The sequence below is a fragment of the Phycomyces blakesleeanus genome, assembly GCF_001638985.1.
Source record: "Phycomyces blakesleeanus NRRL 1555(-) unplaced genomic scaffold PHYBLscaffold_18, whole genome shotgun sequence".
NCBI classification, from domain to species: Eukaryota; Fungi; Mucoromycota; class Mucoromycetes; order Mucorales; family Phycomycetaceae; genus Phycomyces; species Phycomyces blakesleeanus.
In genome coordinates this window covers 728950-754853 of record NW_017265151.1, presented here as the reverse complement: position 1 = coordinate 754853, position 25904 = coordinate 728950, and the positions used below count along the sequence as shown (strand labels likewise).

Genomic DNA, 25904 nt, shown 5'->3' with positions numbered 1-25904 from the left:
TACACCTATTTCAATCTGAAGAAGCCTATTTAAATTTGCTACAGTAATATAAAAGAAGTAGTTATTTCTTTAAAGAATTACAGCGTTAACCCTAAGCTAGTCAAAGGAAATTAGATTATAAATGCATCCTGCTCCTTTCAACATACGCACTGTTTTGTTTTGTTTTTAAGAAAAAAATATTCAAAATTGCAAACTGTTTTTTGAAGGTTTTCAAATTGATTTATTCTCGAAATCAAATTCGAGCAGTGGAGAAAATGATCCCGACTGCTCGCAAAGATGTAATATTTCTGAGAGGCGAAGGAGCCCCTCCAGCTCCTCCGCCTCTTGCTTTAACCCCACAAGGGTCCTTCGGAGCTCCTCGTTCTCCTTCTTTCGCCCCACAAGCTTTTCCTCCAAGGAGCGGGCCAAAGCTTTCTGTTTTGCCCGTGTTTTGGCAACGGCTATTCACAGAATATAATAGGATATGAGAAAACAATAGACATAAATGTAGCAATATTTGAGCCTTACCAGCGCGATTCTTTCGATTCCTCTCCTCCAGGAGAAAATCTGTGTCCATGTGCACATTTGTGCTTGTGCTTGTGGACACGGGTATTGGGACAGGTATGGTGGCAGGTATGATGGCAGGTATAGTGGAAGGCATGGCATGGAGTGTAGCTGTGATGGCGGTTGTGGTGAAGCTTGCAAAGTTGGCAGCAGTTTGGTCGAGCATATTTGTAATAAAAATAGCGATAAAAGTATTTTTTCTAAAAAGACAATTCTAATTCTATTTATACCTCTCTGTTCTTTGATCTGGAAGAATATATGCTGGATTGATGATTGAACACTACCTTATTTTTATGTCATCAAAATCATGCATTAGATGTGAAGCGCTTTTTTACTTTTATTTAATACAAAGTTATTTTATATTTGAGCTGTTAAGTAACATCGAACCGATCCTAATTGAAGTTAATGTAAGGGTATTTCAGTAGGACATAGATCATACAGGTATAGTTCATATGGATCGAAACACTTTTTACATTTATACACATTATAAAATATTACCTGCGCTCTTATCTATGACTTTCTACATAGCGACATTACTTCAAGGCTCCATATACAAAGTATACTGTATATCAGTCTATAAATATTGTGAAAAATAATGCAGCCTCAGAGCTCTCTTTAATGTCACAGTCGTCATGCTAAAATAACAACCTCTAAGAAATGTAGAATTTATCTCAAGTCCCTCCACTTAGACTTTAATTAATTATGTAATCGTTTTCTTTCAAATAAAATAGCAGGTATTTATTTTATTGCAATAAGAAAATAGGTTGTTAAGTCTATACCTTTTAGCTTCTTTGTTAAAAAATAAGTGAGGATATAGTTGAGGAACAGGCTTTCTGGATTTTAAAACATTGTCTGTCTAGCTTGGTTGCTTTTTTTATTTGTTTGTTAAATATCTGTTTATGGGATTTTATATGTTTCTTATTGGTACAGTATTTTATTGGCTAGGGAAAAGTTTTATACAAGGGTGTATATCTGATTTCCTAAAAACCAGCTAAAGGATATTCTTCCAGCACACATATTGTAGCAGATTCTATAAATCATATCTACAATAGAATTACAAAAATACATGTCAAACCTATTATTTTTATTCTTACTGTTTATCTTTCGCTTTAACTATATAAACTATTCTGATATGCGAGAGTGTTGAGAAAGCATTAGTAGTAGAATAGTCAGTTTTTCTCTTCGGAATGTAGAAATGGTTCTATTTGCGAATTCATATGTTTTTAATGGAGAATAAATGCCTATCATTTATTCATAGAAACTCTTTCCAGACATTGAAAACTAACAGTATGTAATTCACTAATATCCATAGAAGAGTTTCTACAATTGTGTAAATTACCAATCATGTAGCATATACTACTTAAGTTGGTTTATAAATTGTAATTTTGTTTTTTTAGAAAGTAATAATAATGCTATCAAATATCAATTATAAACCAGTTTATCTCTTTATAATATATATATACAGTTGTGTTCTGAAACATATATAATTCGGATATGTGTAAAGAGTTCTTTGTATATTTAATGACTTTAAAGAATAAAGCTGTTTTTTATATTATTACACCTATTTCGATTTTAATAAACATATTTAAACTTGTTACAACATTATAAAAGAAGTAGTTATTTCTTTGAAGAATTACAGCGTTATCCTTAAATTAATCAAAGAAAATCAGATTATAAATGTCTTCTGCTCCTTTCAACATACACACTTTTTTGTGTGTGTTTTTTTAAGAGAATAGTATTCACAATGACAGACTGTTTTTGAAAGTTTTTAAGTTTATTTATTATCGAAATCAAATTCGAGCAGAGCCGAGAATGAGCCGGTCTGCTCGAAGAAATGTAACATTGTTGAGAGGCGAAGGAGCCCCTCCAACTCCTTCGCCTCTCGCTTCAACCCCACAAGGGTCCTCCGGAGCCCCTCGTTCTCCTTCTCTCGCCCCACAAGGCTCTCCTACAACTTCTTCGCCAAAGATTTCTGTTTTGCACGTGTTTTTGCGACGGCTATTGACAAAATATAATAGGACATGAGAAAACAATAAACATATATGTAGTAATATTCGAGACTTACTAGCGGGGTTCTTTTGATTCCTCTCCTCTTGGAGAGGATCCATGTCCATATGCACAGCTGTGTTTGTGGTTGTGCTTGCGGTTGTGCTTGTGGTTGTACTTGCGCTTGTGGTTGTGTTGGCGGTTATGGTGAGGCTTGCAAAGTTGGCAGAAGTTTGGTCGAGCATATTTGTAATAAAAATAGCGATAAAAGTATTTTTTCTCAAAAGACAATTTTAATCCTATTTATACCTTTCTTTTCTTTGATCTGGAAGAATATATGATGGATTGGTGATTGAACACTACCTTATTTTTATGTCATCAAAATCATGCATTAGATTTGAAGCACTTTTGTTTTTTACTTTTATTTTATACAAAGTTATTTTATATTTGAACTGTTAAGTATCATCGAACCAATCCTAATTGAAGATAGTGTAAGGGTATTTAAGTAGAATACATTTTTTAAGCATTATGCAAATAGATTGAGATACTTTTTATATTCGTATATACTTTGAAACATTACCTGTGTCCTTATCACAATTTATAAGGTGATATGATTTTAAGGCTTCATATACAAGGTATGCTTTGTTTTGATATAGAAAGAATGTGAAAGAGAGAAAGGTGGGTAATTATATTAGTATATATAACATATAATAAAAAGCATTGTTTAGTGAAAGAAAACAAGATTTCATACTCTTAGTTATTTTACCTACAATCATCTTATAAAATCTAAAGAAAATAATTTCTTTCTCTATGTATTTTTATGGTATTTTTTTTAGATAAAAGGGCTTATAGCAGTAGTTAACTAGAAACATCTGGAAGTACTAAAGATATGTTCTCTGAGAATATATTTTATTACTCTTTAAAGAAATTCAGACTTTTAAATATGCAAATATTGTACATACTAGGAATTTATTACTTATTTCTTTTTAATATGTAACATCTTATTTTATATTTTTTTGTATAACGCTTTTTATTCATTCCATACATATATAAACACATATTTCTGTGTGTATGTGTGCAGCTGTATACATACAATACGTATTTGTATTATTAAAGTAACAGCCTTCTTCCAAGCTATAAGTTAATAAATTTGTAATAGCAGCCTTAAAGAGCTAAACTATAAAACAATCTTTTACAAAAATACTACACTTTTTATTTTAATATCAGTAAGAATAAAGGTAAAATTTAGTAATATCATAGAGTAATAAAGACATTGGCAGAAAAATGCAGATCTTGCTGTCTTTTTTTTTACTATAAAATGAAGATTTTGGGTTCCCTTTAATGCCATGGTCCTCACGCTAAAGTAACGACCACTGAAAAATATAGATTTTATCTCAAGTCCCTCCTCTTGGACTTTAATAATTTATGTAATTGTTCTTCTTTCAAATAAAATAGCAGGTATTTATTTTATTGCAATAAGAAAACAGGTTGTTAAGTCTATACATTTTAGCTTCTTTGTTAAAAAATAAGTGAGGAAATAGTTAAGGAACAGGCTTTCTGGATTTTAAAACATTGTCTGTCTAGCTGGATTGCTCTTTTTTTATTTGTTTGTTAAATATCTGTTTATGGGATTTTATAATCTTTTTATTGGTACAGTGTATTATTGGCTAGGGAAAGTTTTATACAAGGGTTTATATCTGATTTCCTAAAAACCAGCTAAAGGATATTCTTCCAGCACACATATTGTAGCAGATTCTATAAATCATAACTACAATAGAATTACAAGAATACATGTCAAACCTATTATTTTTTTTCTTACTGTTTATCCTTCGCTTTAACTATATAAACTATTCTGATATGCGAGAGTGTTGAGAAAGCATTAGTAGTAGAATAGTCGGTTTTTCCCTTCGGAATGTCAAAATGGATTTATATGCGAATTCATATGTTTTTAATGGAGGATAAATGCCTATCATTTATTCATAGAATCTCTTTATAGACATTACGAAGTAACAACATACAACTAAAAACCATTCATACAAGAGCCTTTACAGCTGCATGGAACGACTATTGTAGAATTTAAATTTCTTGGCTTTGATAAAAAAAATTGTTTTGTTGAAGTTTTTTTTTGAAAATTAATAATAATTGTGTCAAATGTCTAATAAATTAGCTTATTTCTTTATGGTGTATACAAATAGTTGCATTACATACGTATAATTAGAGTATGTGTAGAGAGCATTTTATACATTCGTGACTTTAGAGAATAACGCTGTTTTTCTTATCACTCCATCTGTTCATGGATATAATAAGCCTATTTAAATATGCTACTTTATGATAAAAGTATCAACTATTTTTATGAAGCATTGCTATTTAATCGTTAAGTAAGTTAAGAAAAGCTATATTATAGGTGTTTCCTTCTCCCTTTGACATACACACATGTTTTTGTTTTAGAACAATTGACAATGGCAAACTATTTTGGAGGGGTTTTAACAAGATTTATTGTCCAAATCTTATTCGAGCACGGCGGCTCATTAGAGGCCGTGCTCGAAAATACACAACATTGTCGAGAGGCAAAGGAGCTCCTTCAACTCCTCTGCCTCTCGCTTCAAACCCGCAAGGGTTCCCCGAAGCTCCTCGTTCTCAATCTCCCGCTTCCCAAGCTTTTCCTCCAAGGAGCGGGCCAAAGCTTTCTGCTTCGCCCGTGATTTGGCAACGGCTATTCACAGAATATAATAGGATATAAGAAAACAATAGACATAGATGTAGCAATATTTGAGCCTTACCAGCTCGATTCTTCCGATTCCTCTCCTCCCGGAGAGAATGTGTGTCCATGTGCACATTTGTGCTTGTGCTTGTGGACACGGGTATTGGGACAGGTATGGACGCGGGTATGGTGGCAGGTATGATGGCAGGTATGGTAGAAGGCATGGTATGGAGTGTAGCTGTGGCTACGATGGTGGTTGTGGTGAAGCTTGCAAAGTTGGCAGCAGTTTGATTGAGCATATTTGTAATAAAAATAGCGATAAAAGTATTTCTTCTCAAAAGACAATTCTAATCCTATTTATACCTCTCTGTTCTTTGATCTGGAAGAATATATGATGGATTGATGATTGAACACTACCTTATTTTTATGTCATCAAAATCATGCATTAGATTTGAAGCACTTTTGTTTTTTACTTTTATTTTATACAAGGTTATTTTATATTTGAGCTGTTAAGTATCATCGAACCAATCCTAATTGAAGATAGTGTAAGGGTGTTTCAGTAGAACATTGATCATACAGACATAGTTCATATGAATTGAAGCACTTTTTACATTTATACACACTATAAAATATTACCTGCGCTCTTATCTATGACTTTCTACATAGTGACATGACTTCAAGGCTCCATATACAATGTATAATTTATATTACTGTATAAATATTCTAAAATAAAATGCAGCTACAGAGATCTCTTTAATAATACAGTCTTTATGCTAAAATAACGACCACTGAAAAATATAGATTTTATCTCAAGTCCCTTCTCTTGGACTTTAATAATTTATGTAATTGTTATTCTTTCAAATAAAATAGCAGGTATTTATTTTATTGCAATAAGAAAATAGGTTGTTAAGTGTATACCTTTTAGCTTCTTTGTTAAAAAATAAGTGAGGAAATAGTTGAGGAACAGGCTTTCTGGATTTTAAAACATTGTCTGCCAAGCTGGGTTGCTTTTTTTACTTGTTTGTTAAATATCTGTTTATGGGATTTTATATGTTTCTTATTGGTACAGTATTTTATTGGCTAGGGAAAAGTTTATACAAGGGTCTATGTTTGACCTCCTGAAAACCAAGCAAAAGATATTATTCCAGCACACATAGAGTAATAGAATCTATAAAGCGTATATACGATCTAATTACAAAATTGTACGTTCAGGCTATGTTTTTCTATTTATCTCTATGATTTTTTTCCTTGGACTATTTTACAAAATATTGTTATTTAAAGATGTAATAAGATCTTATTAGTAGTAAATCCCATTGTCGTTGTTTTTTTTTTCGGGATATAAAAATGGTTCCATATGCTACTTCATATGTTTTTAATAGAGGATATATGTCTATCATGCATTTAGAAGACATATTTTTAAGCGCTCAAAAGTTACACTCAATAGTTAAATGATCTTTATAGTAGAATTGTTACTATTGCGTACACTGAACTTTATAGAATATGTACTCTTGTGATATATTTACAAAATGTCGTATTGTTAAATTGATATTTGTTTTTTAAACAAGTAATAACAATGCTATTAGATGTTGTGTTAATAGAAAACTTGTCCTTTTTTCTTTATAATACCCTTAAAACTTATATTTACATAGTAAAATACACATTTAAAAATGAAGTGAACTTATTTGTATAAGTATCCTAAAGGTAATTTCAAGTAACTTAAGAACAGTTACGCTCATAATTTATCTTGATCCTTTTATCTACACGCATTTTTTTTTAAAAAAAAAACATTCACAATGGCAAGATCTTTTTGAGAGTTTCTCATAACAATTTATTATAGAAATGATTTTTTAGCAGCTCGGAAAATGAGGTCGACTGCTCGAACAAGATTAAAATTGCTGCAAGGCGAAGGAACCCCTTCAACTCCATTACCTCTTGACTCAAACTCTTATTAGTTCTGTGTAGGGCTTCGCTCTCCCTCAGGAAGAGGAGAAGCGTGTCCAAATCCACAATTGCGCTTGTTGTTGTAGACATAGAGGAGGTGAACATAGTTGATACATGTTCAGTAGCAGATCTGTTAAGTGTATTTATCTATAGAAAAAATAGCGGTAACACTGCTTTTTTCTCAAGGTACAAATTCAAGCCTACTCAAACCTTTCTATGTTTTGCTATGTAAGAATCTATGAAAAATTGATAATTGGGTGACTATTTTTTTTAAAAAAAAATTTACTCATGTTATTCAAACAATGTACTTGGCTTGCAGAGCGTTTTTATTTTTTATGTTTTATTAGCTGTTATTCTATTCTGAGCTTTGAAGCGCCATTGAACCAATCCTGATTGAAGTTAATGTAAGGTTATTTAATAAAACACAAGCCATACAAGCATAATTCTAATGCGTTGAAGCTATTTACCACTCATATATGATGTTAGAAACTAGCTGTGTTTTTATTTATGATGGTATATTAGTCTATATGACTTCAAATATCTATTTATAATACACAATTCATACATATGTTTAACGAGGGAGAAAGGAACAGAAAGAAAGATAAGTCTAGGAATATATATATATATAGCATAGCTCTTAGCATGAAGAGAACCATAATACTTCACAGCCTTTTATTTTATTTAACTCGAAATCATTCTATAAAATAAAATAAAAGTAACCCAATCCTCTTTATTAAAGGGCGGTTCATATTTCTATTATGTATATGTTTTCCTTGCAAATTCATATTCACAAGTTTTATTTGATTTTTTACAGAATGATTTAATGCAGTATTTGAGCAGGGGGTATTAAAAATAGTTCACTAGAGTCATCTTGACTGCACTTATAAACACACTTATAGGTCATTATTAATGCTACTTCATTACTCTTCAGAAATATTTATATATTTTTTAATGAAATACGCTATATACACGTTTGAAAATCTCAGTTTTAATTTTATATTTTGTGTTTTTTTTTGACTTGTGGATTTTATTATATTTTCTATAGCTTTATATATGTACCTTGAGAGTGGGTGTTGTGTTGTGGCAAAATCAAATCAAATTCAACTCGAATTGGCATAAATTCTGTAGCAATTTCAAAATAGGAAGCAAATCTGCTGAAATACAAAAAATTAAATTAAGCCGTACAAGTTCGACAAATATAGATGTGGGTAATTTGCCACAGCACAACACTTACTCTGCTATCTGATACAGTAGTCTTCTTCACTAGTAAATTCATTTTTATTATTGTTCTAAAATCATTTTATTAGACATCTTTCTTTTATTTTCAATATATAAAAATACAAATTAAACGCTCCCAATATTATCAGCTTTGTAAAGAGCATACATTTTGGGAGTTTTTCTAAGCACTGTTATATACTACTATTCGATTTAAAGAAAAATAAAAATAAAGGAAAAACGATTAAAATGCAAAGCCAAGTTTTTAAATTGAGCATGTATTTTCATGCTCAAAGCCATAAAAATCATGGAGTATGGAAATACATGCTGTTGGAAATGCTACTACTGCGGACGAATTTCTTTTAACAGAATTTGTCAAGAAGCATTTAAATACGGAAAAAAAACTGAACTTGAATGCTACTGCTATGGCTGCTCCAAGTACTCGTGGTACCATCTCTTCCATCATCTGAAAATATTTTATTGCAGGTTTTTCTAGGCCTTGTAGCTTATGGCCCATTTTTTCCATCAAAAACATGTTCTTCTTCTCAATCAAAGTGGTAATGGAAGAAGACTAGTCAGCCAGATACGTTCAACAATTTTGCTCTTTTTTTTTTGAACTTTTCAAAAAAAAATGTTCAGAATTTTTTATTCTTCTTAAAGAGCTCTCATCCAATAATACAGCTTACATTTTTGCCCCTTTTTTCTGGAACTTTTTATTTTGATCTCTTAGTCTGTCCACACCAAATAATGTGGTTGGTCTAAAAACAATATAATCGGAACTGATTCTTATTGGTCCAAAAGAGAAAGATCAATTGGAATATTTTTTTTACACTTAAAGATACTGATTAAATATATAAATCTTCTCTTGCACATCGTTGCTTATACATACTGTATAATTATCTGACACATTATTATTATATATAAGCTGATTATCAAGTCAATTAATTACTCTCGCCCATATTGAATAAAATGGTAATTGTGTACCTAATTTGAATAGACAGTAAAAAAAAGTAGGTAAAGATAAGGACCGAATATTATTAAAGAAAATCAGGGTTTACAAAAGTCAACCTCTAACCAGTAGTCCAAAAATGTAGTGAATATTTAAATTGAGAACATTATATACTAGAAGATCAATACACAGAGTATGAAATAATAAATAAAAGTTCACTCAACCATACTGGTGCTACTACTTTTACTTCATTCTAAGTCAAAGTCTTTAATTGCTATATGGATCATTTTATATATTTTTTCTAAAAAAAAAAGATTCATTTTGTAAGAATAAAACATTTAAACATATACAAACGGCTTATTCTTTCTTTGCAGGCATGTTTATTTCTTTTTAAAATAGTCCCCAATGGGAGACGCCGGCCTACCTTATATATATATATATATATATATATATATTAATATTAATTTTACTATCAATAATACAATTAAATTATATCAAAGAAGTGTAATGTATCTTTTTCATTTGATATCCTTGTTATTCTATACTTTTCTCTTTGGGGCCGATTACTACCCAAGTAATTCCAGGTCCATGAGTGTACCAGCCTAACTTTTTGAAGAACGATGCACTTGTTGAGTTTGGATATTCAACAATGGCCTGTGCATAATGTTCCACTGTTGGATCTGGGCTGTGCTTTTGATAAAAAGCAGTGTGTTGGCCACATATATCAGCTACCACTGCCTCTGCTAATCCTTGCCTTCTGTGACTTCCCAAGACATGCAGAGCTCCAACCGTAACTAAAGATGTTTATAAGAAAAAGAGAAAATTCCAATTGAAAGCAGTTAGACTAATAAAGACCAATTAAAAAAAATGAAAAGGCTAGATTAAAAAAGCCCCTTTATATATATTTGGTTTCTTTACTTACGATCTCTGTGGGACATGGCCCATGCTACAGGTGTATTATCTTGAGTGGTTATAACAGTTGACATCTCAAGACCCTCGATGACATATTGCATCTCAAATTTGATCTTGTTGTATTCAATGATCTATTTAATTATTATTATTATTATTATTAATTAATTTATTTATTTATTTTTCACTAGCTTTCCTGAATTTACTCCAAAAATGAAAGACATATTGTATTGTAGATTGAACTTACCAATGGTGCATGTTTCTTTTCTGCCTTGGCAATGGAATATCCATTACGAAGAGAGCAAGGTAAAGGGTACTTTGATGCTGGGTTGACGAACCTCTTGCATGGTCCATTATAAGGTATTTTGAACAGTCGTCTTAATAACGGACTCCAGATGACAGAGCAACCATGCACAAGAACTAGTCCAATTTAATTAATTGATTGATTAATTAAAATAAAAGTAGCATGCATTAAATTGATTGATTTATTGATTTTTTTTTAATTATAGATACCTAAATAAAGAGAATTTCTTACTTTCTTTTTTATTTTCCATAAAAGTCTTTAATAATTGTTCCAACAAATTCTCACTCTCTTTATATAATGCCTGATGATCAGCAGCGATGAACATTGGTCCCTGCAGAGAAGTTTCTGGATCTTCACAATATTTTACTGCTAGATCTGTCGTGGGGCACTGATCGAGGAATGGTTCGGATGAGACAAAGATTCTGATGCGATCCTTAATCTCTATCAACCAGACAACGGTCTGATTCTGGGCAATGAGAGCCCATGGGTTTGGTGCCGAGCAATAAAAAATGGCGTTTGAGAATTCATTTGGACAAGATTGCGGGGAATTAAGTAGCCAGCCCAACAAAGATGATGTCGAAGGCTGGTTTTGGATACAATAGGCCGTAAGCAATTTAAGGTCTGTATTCTCTAGTTGATATAAGCTCTGTTGCTTTATCATTGTCATGTAATAAAGAAAATAAGAAAATAAAAAATAAAAGGTACAGCCGGAGTATACTGCGGAGAGGTTCATATTATTATTTTTCTACAGCATTGATATTATAAAGTCATTGTATATATTATACACTAAAGACATGTAGATGAATGAATGAATGAATGAATGAAGAGGTATTGCTTTGATTATAAAAGGAATAGAATTTAGTATTATTATTATTTTATTTTATTTTTTTAAAAAAATGATAAAAAATATTGCTGTTACTGCCTGTCAAAAATATTAATAATTAGCTGCTGCTGCTGCTGCACTAACAATTATTCATTTTTAATAATAAATGACGTTTAGATCTTTAACGATTGGACGGAACAAAGATGAAGAACAAATTATTTTTTCCAAGACAAAAAGAATAATCCACAAAAGTCTAGAATAAAATAAAAAAAAAATGACCTCACTAATGATCCAAAGTAATATGATGTTATTTCTACATCTTTGCTTTTGTTACTTTGCATTCTAATTTTTTTTTGTTTGTTCAAATGTGGGTTAATTATAAATGTTACACTACCAACGATCCCTGAAAGCCCTTTTGCAGAATAGAAATAAAATTTTGTGCTAAAATATATTCCAAGACAATTACAAAAAATTGAGAATAATCTCGAGATATGTACCATTATTTCCTATTCTTTTATTTTAGTTTGGCAGCACCATATACATATTAGATAGCAAGAGAATACTATTTTAGATAAAGGCAAAAGAAGCATTTGATTTTGACAGGTTTTTATGCATAATATACATATATTGTCTATAGTCTATAGTAATGGGGGAGGATGAGAAACCGATTTATTGATTGGGAAAGATGTGTGAATATTTCGATGAAACTGTAATACAGATTTGATCGATTAAAATGTATGTTCTTTAAACTATATTTAATCGATGGGGACAAATGTTATGTGCTGTTATGTAATATTATTTTTTTATCTTTTCTCAAAATGTTACACCTATAAAAAAAATACAGACTTTTAATGAGGAAGTTTTTCTTTTTTCTATTTTACTTCAGGGGTTGGAAAAATCCACTCAGTAATAGTAAGATAAGGTAAAATGACAAATGTTTGTTACTATCATTATCATTTCTTTACAATTGATTGTTTTGCAAGTAAGATTTGTATCTACCGCCTGTTTTATTTGTGTGTGAGCAAACTCATAAAACAAACAAGTCTTTTTTAACTACCTAATTTATGCACGACTATGTTTGGTTGCCTGGTTACTAATTATTAAGATTTGGTGACATGTACTTTTTTTTTGTTTTTTTTTTACCATACTTCTCTTACATAAAAAATAATAAAATAAAAAGGCCCGTTTGTTCCCAGACACATTATTATAACACAAAGCCCAGCTGTCATTGTGTAAAGATAAAAATAAAAATAAAATATCCTGGACCTGAAATTCTCCTTCTAAAAAAGACCGGACAATTAAACGACTATCCGGGGTAAATCTGGAAAGCTCATTTTATGTTATCCAGGCGTCATACTTTGGCAAGCTATAGACAGTACTATATACTACTGTCGGCTAATTAATTATCTTGAAGACCTTTTCTCTAGACACTTTGAACCTATGCAGGAGATAAACATCGTTATTTATTTATTTGGATACTAAAAAATGAGTGAGTGACTCTCATTTTTTTTTCTTTGATTTTTTATCCTATATTGTGGAACTAGTATGAACACAAGGCACAAATAGTATAAATGTAAAACAAACGAAAATAAAAGCATGGATCAGGAAGCAGAGTTTATATTATAAAAATGATAGAATTCTTAATTCACTGATCGACAGTTTATCACCCAGAAAAAAAAAAGAAGGCTAAAATAAAGAGACAGAGACTGGATTGAATTCAATTCAATTGAATGGGGGATCTGGTACCTCATGTTGACCAAAAAAAAAAAAAAAAAAAAACTTGACTATGACAGGTTTGGAAAATGGCGAAAAAAAAATAAAATATATATATGAAACGGGAAAGTGCGGGTTTGGTATTACGACCAATGGAACTAGTTGGCGCAGAAATTCTTACGTCAAGAGGGTGATTTGCCCCTAAAGGCCTAAAATAAAATAAAATGTCCGCTATTCTTCATCTGTTTTTTTTAAGGTTCTGCCAAATTTGATTTCCTTTCTCTTTTTTTTCTGCAACTTCTTTCTCTCGTTCCTTATCAAAAAAAAATCGTTATTATTATGTGGAGAGGTATTTCCCGTTCGACCAAGTTCTTTGCAGCAACCGCAACAACCGCCGGTGTTGGCTCAGCATACTATGCCTATGAACAGCACAAGAACGCCACTGGTCGCAACATCTACTACTCAACCCTGAAGAACCAGGAATCTCTTGCCACCAACGGAAAGTCCATGCTTACCTCTTTGATGCCCCGCAACATCGTACTCGCCGAAGCACTCGACAAAAACAAGGACCTTGACAAGGTTGCCGGTCACTGGCAGGCTCCTTCCCGCGAAGAGATGCTCAACAGACTCAAGAACGTCGACAGTGACGGCAAGACTGCTACAGCAGACATCTATGACCTTTTGGTGGTCGGTGGTGGAGCTACAGGAACTGGTGTAGCCGTTGATGCTGCAACCCGTGGTCTGAAGGTTGCCTTGGTTGAACGCGATGATTTTGCTTCAGGTATTTTTTTCTTTCTTCTTTGGTAGATTATCCTAATATTCTAATTTTAATTTCTTTATATATATTATATCAGGCACCTCTTCACGCTCTACCAAACTTGTCCACGGTGGTGTCCGTTATCTGCAAAAGGCAATTTTGGAACTTGACTATGAACAGTACAAGCTTGTGGTCGAAGCTCTCCATGAACGCAAGATCTTCCTGGAGATCGCTCCTTACCTGGCCAACCAATTGCCAATCATGCTTCCTGTCTACAAGTAAGTTATCAAAAGTGACATCTGTAAAATAATAGAGAAGGGATGGGGAAGAGGAGGGGCAATTCACGTGTTAGATTGATGGGATTATGTGTGTGTGTATGTGATTGGGCCAAAACGGCTTTATATATATATAAGGAGAAGAATTGGTCAAAGATATATAAATATATATATATATATATATATATACTTGGATCGACCTTATGTTAGGCTGGCTTGGTCAAATACATATATAACACACATATATATATATTGGATCGGCGCGGCGTTTGTGTGTGTTTTTTAGTATATGGGGTTACTAAGATTCATTGAACAATAATCTGATCGCCGTCTCTATACTAATAATAATAATTGTTGTTGTATTTAAGGTGGTGGCAGATGCCTTACTACTGGGTAGGTTGCAAGATGTACGACTTGTTTGCCGGTAGAGAAGCATTGGAAAGCAGTTACTTCTTGACACGTTCAAAGGCACTTGAGGCCTTCCCTATGCTCAAGAAGGACCGCCTCGTGGGTGCATTGGTCTACTATGATGGTAAGTCTTTATTTTTTTTATACACATATTTTAAAGCCTTTCTGACACGTGCGTTTTGTATATATATTTACAGGTCAGCACAACGATGCACGAATGAACGTCGCGCTTGCTCTGACTGCTGCTTACCATGGTGCTACAGTTGCCAACCATTGTGAGGTTGTCGATCTCACCAAGGGAGAAGATGGTATGGTCAACGGTGCTAAGCTCAGAGATACCTTGACTGGAGATGAATGGAACGTTCGCGCAAAGGTACAAAAAATATTCCCCCTAAAGATACTTAAAAGTAACTTACTAACAAACAAACAAACACACAAACAAACAAACAACAAAAATCTGCATGCCATCTTTTTATTTTGTTTTATTTTATAAAGGGTGTCATCAACGCCACTGGTCCATTCACGGATGGTCTCCGAAAGATGGATAACAAAGAAAACGCAGAGATTGTAGCACCTTCTGCTGGTGTCCATATCATCTTGCCCAACTACTACAGTCCTCGCAACATGGGCTTGTTGGATCCCGATACCAGTGATGGCCGAGTCATCTTCTTCTTGCCCTGGCAGGGAAACACTATTGCTGGAACAACGGGTAAATATAGATTATTTTTTTTATTGGTGATACTGAAGAGTAGTGCAGTGTTACGGATATTATCAAGGAAAAGATGGAGTGTGTTTGAGCGAAATGGAACTAACTTGTTATATAATTGTTAGATTCTCCTACAGATGTTACTCAGAACCCTCTGCCCAAGGAAGATGAGATCAAATGGATTCTGGATGAAGTCTCCCATTATCTGAGTGCCGATGTCAAGGTCCGTCGCAGCGATGTTCTGGCTGCCTGGTCTGGTATCCGCCCTCTTGTGCGCGACCCTAACGCCAAGAACACCGAGTCTTTGGTGCGCAACCATATGATTAACGTGAGTGAGAACAACATGATCACCATTGCTGGTGGCAAGTGGACAACCTACCGTGCCATGGCTATGGAGACCGTTGATCGCGCAATCGAGGTCTTTGGTCTCAAGCCCACCGGGCCCTGCATTACCGAAACCGTCCAGCTGCTTGGTAGTAAAGAGTACACCTCGACTATGTTTATCCGTCTCGTACAAGAGTTTGGCATGGACACTGAGGTAGCTCAACATTTGGCAAACAGTTACGGTGACCGCTCCTGGGTTATTGGCGCCATCGAAGATCCCACTGCCATGAGCTGGCCCGTCTATGGCCAGCGTATCTCACCAAACTATCCTTACATCGAAGCCGAGGTTCGCTACTCTGTCAGACAAGAGTATGCCTCAACCGCTGTGGATGTTCTGGCCCGCCGTACCCGTCTCGCTTTCTTGAACGCCGAAGCCGCTTACCAATCCTTACCCCGTATCATCGAGATCATGGCAGAGGAACTCAAGTGGTCTGATGAGCGCAAGAAGGAAGAATACCTCAACACCATTGCATTCTTAGCTACCATGGGTCTTGGTGAAAAGGCAAAGGCACACGCAGATTCAGTTTCTGCTTAATTCTATTTTGTATCATTCATCCCCATTTTTTTTTATTTTTATCTTATTATATATTTGTTACTCTTTTCTATCTCTTTCTATTTTATTGTTTTATTACTATATCCCTTAGATCCCCCTCCTTCAAACTTGTTCACTGTAAATTATCTAAACGGCAATTTCTTCAGTATCACTATATATTGTTATATTATACATGTATTCATTATTATTATTTTGCTCGGCATACTCTAGACTTGAATTTCATGTTCTTTATTTTCATGTTGTCTGTCTGTCTCTCTGTCTGATTTTTATGATTTATTTTTGGATATCAAAAGTTACAAAGATAATAACAAACAATATATATATATATATTCTGAGTTGGATGTATTGGACGGGTAAGTACTGGAAAACGGGCTGTTCTATTGAATTGGACAAACCAGAGCCAGAAGAAGAAGAAAAAAAAAACACAGCAAAGTCGGTCTAATGGCAACAGTGCCGAGCCAAAAGAAATTCCGATTATTCTCATTTATTCAGTCAAGTCAGTAATTCATTCATTTGTTCAGTATTCATACTTGAATATATATATAATTATATTTATATATTGATCTGACGAAAGCGTACAATAGAGTAGAATCAAGGTCAATTCAAGATAAGAAAATCAAATATAAATACAATGAGTATAATTCAATTCAATTCGATATCAGATTTGTACATCAGTTCTTTGATTGTAACATTAAGCATCTTGAGTTTCATATATCTTTATTCCCCCTTTTTTTTTTATATATAGTCTAAATACATAAATATAATAATGATTTCTTAGCATGGGAGATATACTAGTATATTATCAATAATATCTGTATAAATAAATATTGATCCATACAAGCCATAGACTTTTTTTTTCTTTTAAAGAAATACACACATATATATATAAATTATACCAGAGGGAACATATACAGAGTTTCGTATTCAAAAATTAGATAATCTCAAGTTGATTGTGATCCCTAACGCCCAAGTAACAACATCAAGATACTCATATATTCTGTACAGATACAGATAAAACCATAATCTACATACAATAGAAAGGATATGGACTTGTAGCAATTTACCCTTTACTATATTCGCCAAGTTTGATAGGAAAGTTGCTACAATTTCACATCATCTTTCTAATCAGATTTATTCTATTAATCCTTACCCAAAGAAATCAAATTTGCCACCACCAGAAGCATTTCTTTTCTTTTTTTTTTTTTTTTTTTTTTTGAAAAGACAAGGACGGACACCCATTCTTTACTTACTTGCCTTTCTTAGAAATAATTGTGACTGTTATGACGCCTCATCAACAGACTCATTTTACCAGTGAACCGGCTGTATGACTTCAACTTTACCTCTGACACAAACGATGGATTTTGTTGACAAATACGGGTCGAGTGATGAAGAAGATGTCGGGACTAAAGATAATCAGTCTACGGCTGTCATCCAGACAATGAAAATCAATTCAGCACCTGACACAGGCTTCCATGTAAGTTGTAATACGCGTTTAAAGAACCTTTTTTTTTCTTTTTCTAAGATAGATATTTTCATTGTAGGATGTCGATCCCACAGCACTCTATACAGCTCCCACAGCAACCGAGCTTACAGTCAATGTGCCCTACAGCGACATGATCCGACCAACTCTCGGTCCAGACAATCCATTCTCAGACCGCAAACTCGCTACTCAGAACATCCTCACAGGTCATGTTCAGCAAGAAGCCATCTCAGAAATGGACTTTCGCACACAACATCGTACTTTCGAGAGTTACGGTTATGCACGCGATCCTTCGCTAAGCAGCTCGAATCTTGCTGGGCAGACCGGCCAGGGAATCATGGGCACAGGTTATGTTGGCAATCTGGCAGCAGCAGCAGAATTAGGCGGCGTGACGATCCTCGATCGCTTACCAAAACAGTACCGACCCAACAAAGACTTACGTAAAAAGAGAGAAAAGAAAGGAGATGCGGGTATTCTGGAGGGTGAGAATGCATACAAGGGGCCATGGGCAGGCTATGATGGTGATGGTATTGGAGAACCTAGTGGTCTAGAGTCTGATCTACAGGAGGAAGTCCAGATCGCCATGAACCCAACCAAGGCAGCCAATGCGGCCAATGCGGCAGCCAAAAAACTGGCCGCTGCACAGGTCGTCGGTACCGAAACCACGACATTCCATGGTGAAGCCGAGCACGATTATCTTGGAAGAACATATATGGCCGTACCCCAGGATGTGGATGTAAATCTGTTGGGTGAGCCTGGAACTCAGGATTGTTTTATTCCAAAGCGCTGTATTCACACATGGGAGGGTCACGCCAAGGGTGTCTCGGCCATTCGATTTTTACCAAAGTCTGCGCATCTCTTGTTGAGTGGAGGTATGGATAACAAAGTCAAGGTAAAGTATAAAATCAAGGCTATGGTTTTCTATATATATATATATTAAAAGAGAGAGAGAGAGAGAGAGAGAAGAAAGGAAAGGAAAGGAAAGGAAAGGAAGGGAAATTATGGATTTATTTTTATTTTTATTTTTCTTATTTGGATTCTAATATGTCTAGCGATTATTATCATTATTCTATTTAGATCTGGGATGTTTATCACGATAGAAGACTTTTGCGTACCATGTCTGGACACACCAAGGCTGTGCGTGATATTGCATTTAGTAACGATGGACGAAAATTCTTGAGTTCGAGTTACGATCGCTATGTAAAGTTGTGGGATACCGAGACTGGACAATGTATCCGTTCATTCTCTACCGGAAAGGTTCCTTACTGCGTCACATTCAATCCCGAGGAGGATAAACAGCACATATTCTTGGCAGGTTGTTCTGACAAGAAGATTGTCCAGTTTGACATAAACACGGGTGAGATCACACAAGAGTACGACCAGCATCTGGGTGCTGTCAATAGTATTACTTTTGTGGATGAGAACCGTCGTTTCATTACAACCTCAGACGACAAGACAATGCGTGCATGGGAGTTTGATATCCCAGTCGTGATCAAGTACATTGCCGAACCTGACATGTATTCCTTGCCAGCCGTTACCCTGTCACCAAACAGTAAGTTTCTTTTTCTTTTCTTTTTGGATTTTGTGATTTTTGTTTCGAGTTAGTTCATATTATTATTATTATAACTATAATAATAATAATAATAATAATAATAATTGGCGAAAGAGTTTTCTTTTTAAAAAAAAAATCAACTTATTAACCAACATACTCTACAGAGAAATGGCTTGCATGTCAATCTCTTGATAACCAGATTGTCGTTTACGGTGCTCGCGATCGATTTAGAATCAACCGTAAGAAACGGTTCGCAGGTCATTTGATTGCAGGATACGCATGTAAACCCGGGTTCTCGGCAGATGGTCGCTTTGTGAGCAGTGGTGACTCAAATGGAAATGTATGGGTGTGGGACTGGAAGTCATGCAAGATTCTGAAGAAGTTCAAGGCTCACGACAAGGTCGTAATGAACACAGAATGGCACCCACATGAGAGCTCAAAGATGGCAACTTGTTCTTGGGATGGAAAGATCAAGTACTGGGATTAAGTGCATTTGCATATCAAGTCCTTTCTTTTTTTTATTTATATATATTTTTTTCTTTAAAAAAAAGCAACCAACCAACCAACCAACCAAACCTACCTACTATCAACCAACAATTGTTCTTTACAGTATCGCATTCTCTCTTCTTTCTTTCTTTCTTCTTCTTTTAAATATATATTTATTTATTTGTTTATATATATATATATTTCACAACCAACTCACATTCAATAGTAATATACACATCTATATATATATATATATATATTAGTATCACTTCTTTTCTATTTTTAATTAAAACAACAAAAGATCTTAACGTTAAGCACATTTTAGTGTATCTATCTATTTATTTATTTACAAGGAAAATTTGGCTATTTTATTGTATAAATAGAATTGCTTACAAGAGTATAGATATAGATATATATATTCTGCTTTGACTGAGGTTTTGTGACATGGGAATTATAGAATAGGCTCAAGGTATTTCCAGATTTTGTGCTTGATACTATAAAATTAATGGATCAGATTACCAGGTACCTTGAACAAAACTTCTTTCTTACAAAGGCTAGTCAAATATATATACATATATATCTCACTACTTTTTGTCTTTTATATAAAAGAGATAAATTGAGTACGCACGTGGAGGAGCGCTGTAAATATATATATATATATATAGAGTATCAAGATATCGCAAAAGGTAAAGCATTATAATAAAACAAGTAATGGGATCCAAGAAAGGCTTTTAAATATATTTATAGTTTATAGTTTATTGTGAATATAGAATTATTGAATTATTGAATTATTGAATTACAGATATTGGATATAGAGTACATAAGATATACAGAATTGCCGTGATATAGGTGGCTAGCTTAAGAATAAATATACTGATACAATGAAAGCCGTTGGCAAAGGAAAGAAGGAAGGGGTGTGGATATAATAAAAAGAGAAAATGAATGTGAAAAGGTTAAGAATAAAAATAAAGTAAAAGGTTTAATCGCCCAGGTTTTACAAGCATTTAGGTAGATGGGCCAGAAGGAGGTTGTGGCATGTTAACACCCCACTTGGGACTAATGCCAGTCTGCTCCTGGACTGCAAGAAGTGTAGGCGCAAGGTTCTTGTAGATATCGGCCAAAGGGTTCTGTTGTCCTTTACTAGAGTCCCCGGTATTCCAGACACTGATCTTGGGATTAAGTCCCCGGATGGCATCAGCATTGGTCTTCGCAAGATCTTGGAAGGTGTTCTTCTCGAGCATGAGGTACTGAAGAGCAGCTCCATTGTCGCCATTGAATGCCTTGACAATGCCTGCCAAACCTGTAGCCTGGGCATTTAACATATTAATCACACCCTCGGCTTCACGGTTGGCCTTGTAAAGCTTGGCTTCCGCATAAACCTTGATACCCTCGGCCTCTTTTTGTTGTTTGAAGAGTTCGGCTTCAGCAGCACGTTCCTTATTGTATTGTTCTGCATTGGATTTCTGAACAGAGATTTCATACTCTGCTTTGGCCTTTGCGACCACAGTGGCACGTAGACGTTCAGTTCTAAAGATAGAAACAATTAAGTCCAAAAAATTGTTCACCAGACACACGCATACACAAAAGACTATACTATCTTTTCTACCTCTTTCTCTTTAGCATTGCTATTATTAAGCATCTACTACTGTTACTAGTGGTGTAACTTACTCTGCCAAAGATCTCTTTTCTTCAACCATTCTCTTGAGTTCTTGCTCACGAGAAGCAGTGTGTTGCTGGGCCTCGATCTGAGCCAACTGTACACCACGATCATATTCTGCTGCCTTCTCTTTGAGAATAGCTTGAGCTTTGAGAATATCTGCCTTTCGCTCGTTCTCATACACAACCGTGTCTGCCTCAATACGCTGGGTATTCTGACGAGTCAAACCTTCCTTTTCTTTGGCACCAACATCACCACGGAAACGTGCCTCAGCAACATCTGTATAAAGAAAATAGTGGAAAGGCCAATATTGATAGATAAGTAAATAACACAATGATAACCCCTTATCTTAATTGTACTTACCAACTTTGGCTTGATTGACGGCACCTTCTTGTGTCTTTTGTCTTAGGTAAGAAAAGTATTCACTTCCGGGAGTGTCCTGGAGACTCTTGATATTTGCATTGTAGATGAATACACCGCTATGATACACAAAATAAGTCTCATGATTGATTTCAATTTCTTTCTTAAACAACTTTTTGTCCTCCACACACATACACACACAGACCCGCGTACACAGAATTAAGCCAACTAATAAGTAAATATATAGAAATGTATGCTTACAAATGATCTAATTCGCTTTGAACGTTCTTAACAACCATGTCCTTGAATGTACGTCTCTCTCTGAATATTTCCTCAATCGTCATACCGGCTGCGATCACTCGGGTCTCGCCCTCAATAACACCCCGGACGAGATCGGTTATGGCTGTCGAAGTAAGTGCGTTACCGGCCAGAAGGCGGGCATACTTTTCAAGACTGGGGATATCAAGCTTGGGACCAATCGTGAAAACTGCGGGCAAAAGGAACTCGAGTTTTTCGATGGTCATGGCATGGATCGAGAGGGAGAAGTTCTGAGGGGTGACATCGAATACGGTGGCATGTTGACCTGGAAAGACCCATCCTTTCTTGACGAGTTCGATATCGGTGATACCCACGCCGGTCTTGACGATGTATTGATTAGCGTTACTATAGTAATGCAGGTTATTAGCATTGGTATTGATAATAACAGCAGTAATTTAATAAATGTTATTAGAAAACTTTGCTATTCTTTTCTTTACCTGACTTTGTAATAGAATGGCATTGTTTGTGTAAAAGACAATGGTTAAGGAACAAAGGTTGTATTTATACAGATTTCTGCTCGAAAGCTAAACCGCCTTGCTGGTAAGTGTAACCATCTATCCATACTTTGTACCTGTTCTCAATTATCATTGTGTGCAACAACAGCAGCCAAAAGAGAATAGAATACAACTTGATCTACTACACTTAAAGGTTTGACAAACTATTTTCTGCTTTCTCTCTCTTTCTCTTTAGCAGGTGATTGGAATACAATGATCAAGAAAAATGAGAGAAGAAAAAGAGCACGTATGACTTGTGTTTTTCTTCTTCTTTTAGTCGGTAGAAATGTTACACACGTGTATGCTCAGCATTTGCTAGTAACATATTGCGCAGCAAAGATGTTACATGGAGGATCCCATTTGACACTATTGAACTTCCAAAATGAACGAATTGATGATGATAATATTGAACCTTCCTTCTTTTCAATTCGCTATATATATTATTATTTCTATTTAAGTAAAATATAGTTATTTTGTGTATATTTAAGTTATTTTCTTTTTATTTTCTTTTTTGGCTGTACATAATTGACATGGTAACCAGTGCAATATAATGAATATATATATTTTATGAGAGTCTTAAAAAATGAATTCAAACTCTACTCTACTCCATTTTACTCCACTTTACTCTACTCTACTTTCAACATTGTTTTGTTCTTCGTCTTTGTCTTGTTATCAATGTTGTTGTTGTCGTTGGTTGTTATATGAATTGTTATCGATCAAGATGATTCGGCAGAGACGAAACGGTTGTTTTTGAGAGCGAGCTCGCCGTGTTCAAGGAAAGCGGGCCATTCAGCATCGCCCTTGAGGTCGATAAAGCGGGATTGTTCCCACAGAGCAGTCAACTTTGCACCGTCCTTAATGTATTTGGGTGACACGGCCTCCAATGCCTCACGGAGGGATGTGACTGACTTTTCGAGAAGATCATTTTCATCAACCTGTCTTAATCGCTTGGGTCGTGCAAGGTGCTCCTGCTTGGTGGCAAATTCGAGCTGACGGGCCTTTGAGCGGTGTAAGAGAGCATCTGATACAGCCTGAGCAGAGTTTTCACTATCGAAGCCGGTCAGGGCAACCACAGGGCGCCACAAATCTCTTCTCAAGCGTACAGGACGTCCGGCATGCTGAAGCTGCTCAAGAACTTTGTTCTGCACTAGAATTAATGTTGCGAATCTTGTTGTGATTTCGAATGTGTACCTTTAGGATCTGGCGGGTGCTGACCAGAACCTGATTGGACTGAATGTGACGGAAGAGGTAGATGCTATGAGTAGACATTGTGACGACCAGGGGTGGGAGTAAAGGGGAGTGCAAAGTTGAGAAGAAAAAAAAATCGCAAGGACAATGTGGACTGGCTTGCTGGACAGCCCAGGAAAAAAAATACAGGCAACGTCACTTTAAAACAGCGCCATGATTGGCTCATCCTTCGTCAATGAAGTTTGTTAAATGAGATAATATATTAGGGTCTATAGATTTGAGGGAAGATTGGACCCGTTATTGGATTTTATTCCGAGAGAATCTGAAACGCGGGTAAGTAAACGAAATAGTAATAGTGCATGAAAATGGAATCATATAGAAAATATAATGCAGTGTACCGTATCCAGTGTCGATCCACAAAACAAGCATTAAGCTCTTAAGGGACTTTTTTTGTGAGGGAATGAAAGCCAAAAAAAAAATGGGGGTCTTAGGGGTCCACGAGGGGGTGGAAAGAAACACACACACACACACACAAAGATGCAGGGTGAAAGAAAGAAAAATACATACAAAGAAATAAAGTTTGGTTATTTGTTATTTTCTTTAGGTGTACAAGCATCTAAGCTTTTTATATTTATATAAGAATATAAGAATATTATGCTCAATATATTAACACAGTAGACGATGATTAGTATTAATATTCTTATTAAAATATCTTTTGTCATCGTATATTTTGTATATGTATGTTGTATACCCCCCTTAATTCCTTCTTACCATTTTATAAATGCAACAAGACACAGTTTTAGGCAATTTCAGTGTAAAGCAACAGCCACAAACACGCCAACTTTACTGTCTGTCCAACGTTAATTGATCAAGATTATTTTGGAAATATATGAAGTTTGAATAGTGAATCGCTTTGGGTACAAATACTACATTCGCAACACTATTAATATTCTGTGTGATGATTGTCATAGAATATCTATATTTCGTCATAGATATCTAATATTGAAACCAATACATACAAAATACAAATCTCAATTCCAATGTCAATGTCAATGTCAATAACCAATAGCCAATAGCCATAAATAATATCATATCATACCAAGCAAAAATAAATAGGAAATAGCTACAGAATGTATATCAAACAATGAAAAAAAAAGAATATTGGACACATTAACTATATAATTTTAAAATAGACCTTATTCTCAAGACTCATTAAAGACCATAAATCTCTAGGTCATTTTTTTTGTATTTTTTTTTGTTTTTGGACATCAATCTCCCCTTTCAACCTATCACTTCTTTAAACATGGAACCCAAACCAAGTACTCCTGATGAATACCTTATTGACGATTATAGTCTTTTGGCGTTAAACAAGTTGATTAGGAAGAATCCTCCTACTTGGGAATTTCTGGCTTTTCAAAACGATATTTTTAATCTTGGCGTAAATCTTGCTTACAAAGGGTAAAGTGAGGTTGTATTACTCTTCTTTATTTATTTACTATACGCGCATTATCTTGATCAAAAACAATCGGTTCCCAACTAAAAAAGGGAATCTTCTTCTCATTTAGTTTTCTCTCCCGTACGCTCTTCTCACCATGGACTCTCAGGGAACGTCTATCCAAAAAGAAAAAAGAACCCGACTTTATTTCTCCTCCGAGCTACAATAAAATAATGCTACCTCATTTGGGTGGCTATAGATTCAGATTTTTTAACGAAGGCATCTTGTTCTATATACTATTTAATGCGCCCAGTGAGACCGTACGATTTGAAATATCTAGCGAGTTGTAAGCACAAGACTACTACTGCTGCTACTAATACTAAAAAAAAATAGAAAGATATTTGAAACATAGTATTTACTTTTTATATATATATCTTACCAATACTCGTCGTTGTAGGTGCTCTAGAGGCTGGATATTTCATTTCAACCTTGGCCTTTGGGTAAAAATATGTAGCTCAAACCACATGGAGGCTAGAATTCAAAACAAGGGATATGAGTATCTGGCCTTTGACATGGAGGAATGGAAACTGGGAAGAGTCGTAACTAAATATATGTTTTAATGACAATATATAATTATCTTTCCATCCTTGTTTGTAAACTGAAATGCACTTGAGCTTTGACTGACGTTTGAATCCGGATCCCTAGAAACATTAGAAATGTTATTTGATCAATAATAATTGTTTTCATTATCTTTTAAATCATTAAAT

General features: G+C 34.7%; 10 protein-coding genes across 10 annotated transcripts; 3 read left to right on the top strand and 7 right to left on the bottom strand.

Annotated features, from left to right (window-relative positions):
* Window positions 1-210: 210 nt before the first annotated feature.
* Window positions 211-709, bottom strand: PHYBLDRAFT_69556 (basic-leucine zipper transcription factor; the record flags this gene model as incomplete). The annotated part of the gene is made up of 2 exons (XM_018442117.1): window positions 211-440; window positions 508-709. 2 exons carry the CDS (start codon window positions 707-709, stop codon window positions 211-213), a joined length of 432 nt encoding a protein of 143 aa, XP_018288648.1.
* A 1624-nt stretch (window positions 710-2333) lies between these two features.
* Window positions 2334-2774, bottom strand: PHYBLDRAFT_69557 (hypothetical protein; the record flags this gene model as incomplete). The annotated part of the gene is made up of 2 exons (XM_018442118.1): window positions 2334-2515; window positions 2609-2774. The coding sequence occupies 2 exons, from the start codon at window positions 2772-2774 to the stop codon at window positions 2334-2336; spliced, it is 348 nt and encodes a 115-aa protein (XP_018288647.1).
* Window positions 2775-5057: 2283 nt separating this feature from the next.
* On the bottom strand, window positions 5058-5529 carry PHYBLDRAFT_69555 (basic-leucine zipper transcription factor; the record flags this gene model as incomplete). Its single annotated transcript, XM_018442116.1, has 2 exons — window positions 5058-5242; window positions 5310-5529. The coding sequence occupies 2 exons, from the start codon at window positions 5527-5529 to the stop codon at window positions 5058-5060; spliced, it is 405 nt and encodes a 134-aa protein (XP_018288646.1).
* A 2462-nt stretch (window positions 5530-7991) lies between these two features.
* On the bottom strand, window positions 7992-8921 carry PHYBLDRAFT_171351 (hypothetical protein; the record flags this gene model as incomplete). Its single annotated transcript, XM_018436579.1, has 3 exons — window positions 7992-8096; window positions 8406-8434; window positions 8711-8921. 3 exons carry the CDS (start codon window positions 8919-8921, stop codon window positions 7992-7994), a joined length of 345 nt encoding a protein of 114 aa, XP_018288645.1.
* A 784-nt stretch (window positions 8922-9705) lies between these two features.
* On the bottom strand, window positions 9706-11220 carry PHYBLDRAFT_159565 (hypothetical protein). Its single transcript, XM_018434009.1, has 4 exons — window positions 10780-11220; window positions 10492-10664; window positions 10258-10378; window positions 9706-10179 (listed from the first exon to the last, which is right to left on the bottom strand). The coding sequence occupies exons 1-4, from the start codon at window positions 11213-11215 to the stop codon at window positions 10175-10177; spliced, it is 735 nt and encodes a 244-aa protein (XP_018288644.1). The 5' UTR covers window positions 11216-11220; the 3' UTR covers window positions 9706-10174.
* A 2386-nt stretch (window positions 11221-13606) lies between these two features.
* Window positions 13607-16149, top strand: PHYBLDRAFT_57770 (hypothetical protein; the record flags this gene model as incomplete). Its single annotated transcript, XM_018440251.1, has 6 exons — window positions 13607-13865; window positions 13939-14119; window positions 14485-14648; window positions 14722-14897; window positions 15020-15233; window positions 15356-16149. The coding sequence occupies 6 exons, from the start codon at window positions 13607-13609 to the stop codon at window positions 16147-16149; spliced, it is 1788 nt and encodes a 595-aa protein (XP_018288643.1).
* A 1368-nt stretch (window positions 16150-17517) lies between these two features.
* PHYBLDRAFT_126422 (hypothetical protein) lies at window positions 17518-19937 on the top strand. The gene is made up of 4 exons (XM_018429101.1): window positions 17518-17641; window positions 17709-18539; window positions 18725-19199; window positions 19364-19937. Exons 1-4 carry the CDS (start codon window positions 17522-17524, stop codon window positions 19684-19686), a joined length of 1749 nt encoding a protein of 582 aa, XP_018288642.1. The 5' UTR covers window positions 17518-17521; the 3' UTR covers window positions 19687-19937.
* A 485-nt stretch (window positions 19938-20422) lies between these two features.
* Window positions 20423-22480, bottom strand: PHYBLDRAFT_187955 (hypothetical protein; the record flags this gene model as incomplete). Its single annotated transcript, XM_018439440.1, has 5 exons — window positions 20423-21212; window positions 21354-21621; window positions 21706-21821; window positions 21964-22365; window positions 22458-22480. The coding sequence occupies 5 exons, from the start codon at window positions 22478-22480 to the stop codon at window positions 20690-20692; spliced, it is 1332 nt and encodes a 443-aa protein (XP_018288641.1). The 3' UTR covers window positions 20423-20689.
* A 509-nt stretch (window positions 22481-22989) lies between these two features.
* On the bottom strand, window positions 22990-23829 carry PHYBLDRAFT_182435 (hypothetical protein). The gene is made up of 2 exons (XM_018438619.1): window positions 23706-23829; window positions 22990-23656 (listed from the first exon to the last, which is right to left on the bottom strand). Exons 1-2 carry the CDS (start codon window positions 23781-23783, stop codon window positions 23231-23233), a joined length of 504 nt encoding a protein of 167 aa, XP_018288640.1. The 5' UTR covers window positions 23784-23829; the 3' UTR covers window positions 22990-23230.
* Window positions 23830-25005: 1176 nt separating this feature from the next.
* PHYBLDRAFT_148520 (hypothetical protein) lies at window positions 25006-25757 on the top strand (the record flags this gene model as incomplete). The annotated part of the gene is made up of 3 exons (XM_018432105.1): window positions 25006-25160; window positions 25268-25483; window positions 25595-25757. The coding sequence occupies 3 exons, from the start codon at window positions 25006-25008 to the stop codon at window positions 25755-25757; spliced, it is 534 nt and encodes a 177-aa protein (XP_018288639.1).
* Between the last annotated feature and the right edge of the window lie 147 nt (window positions 25758-25904).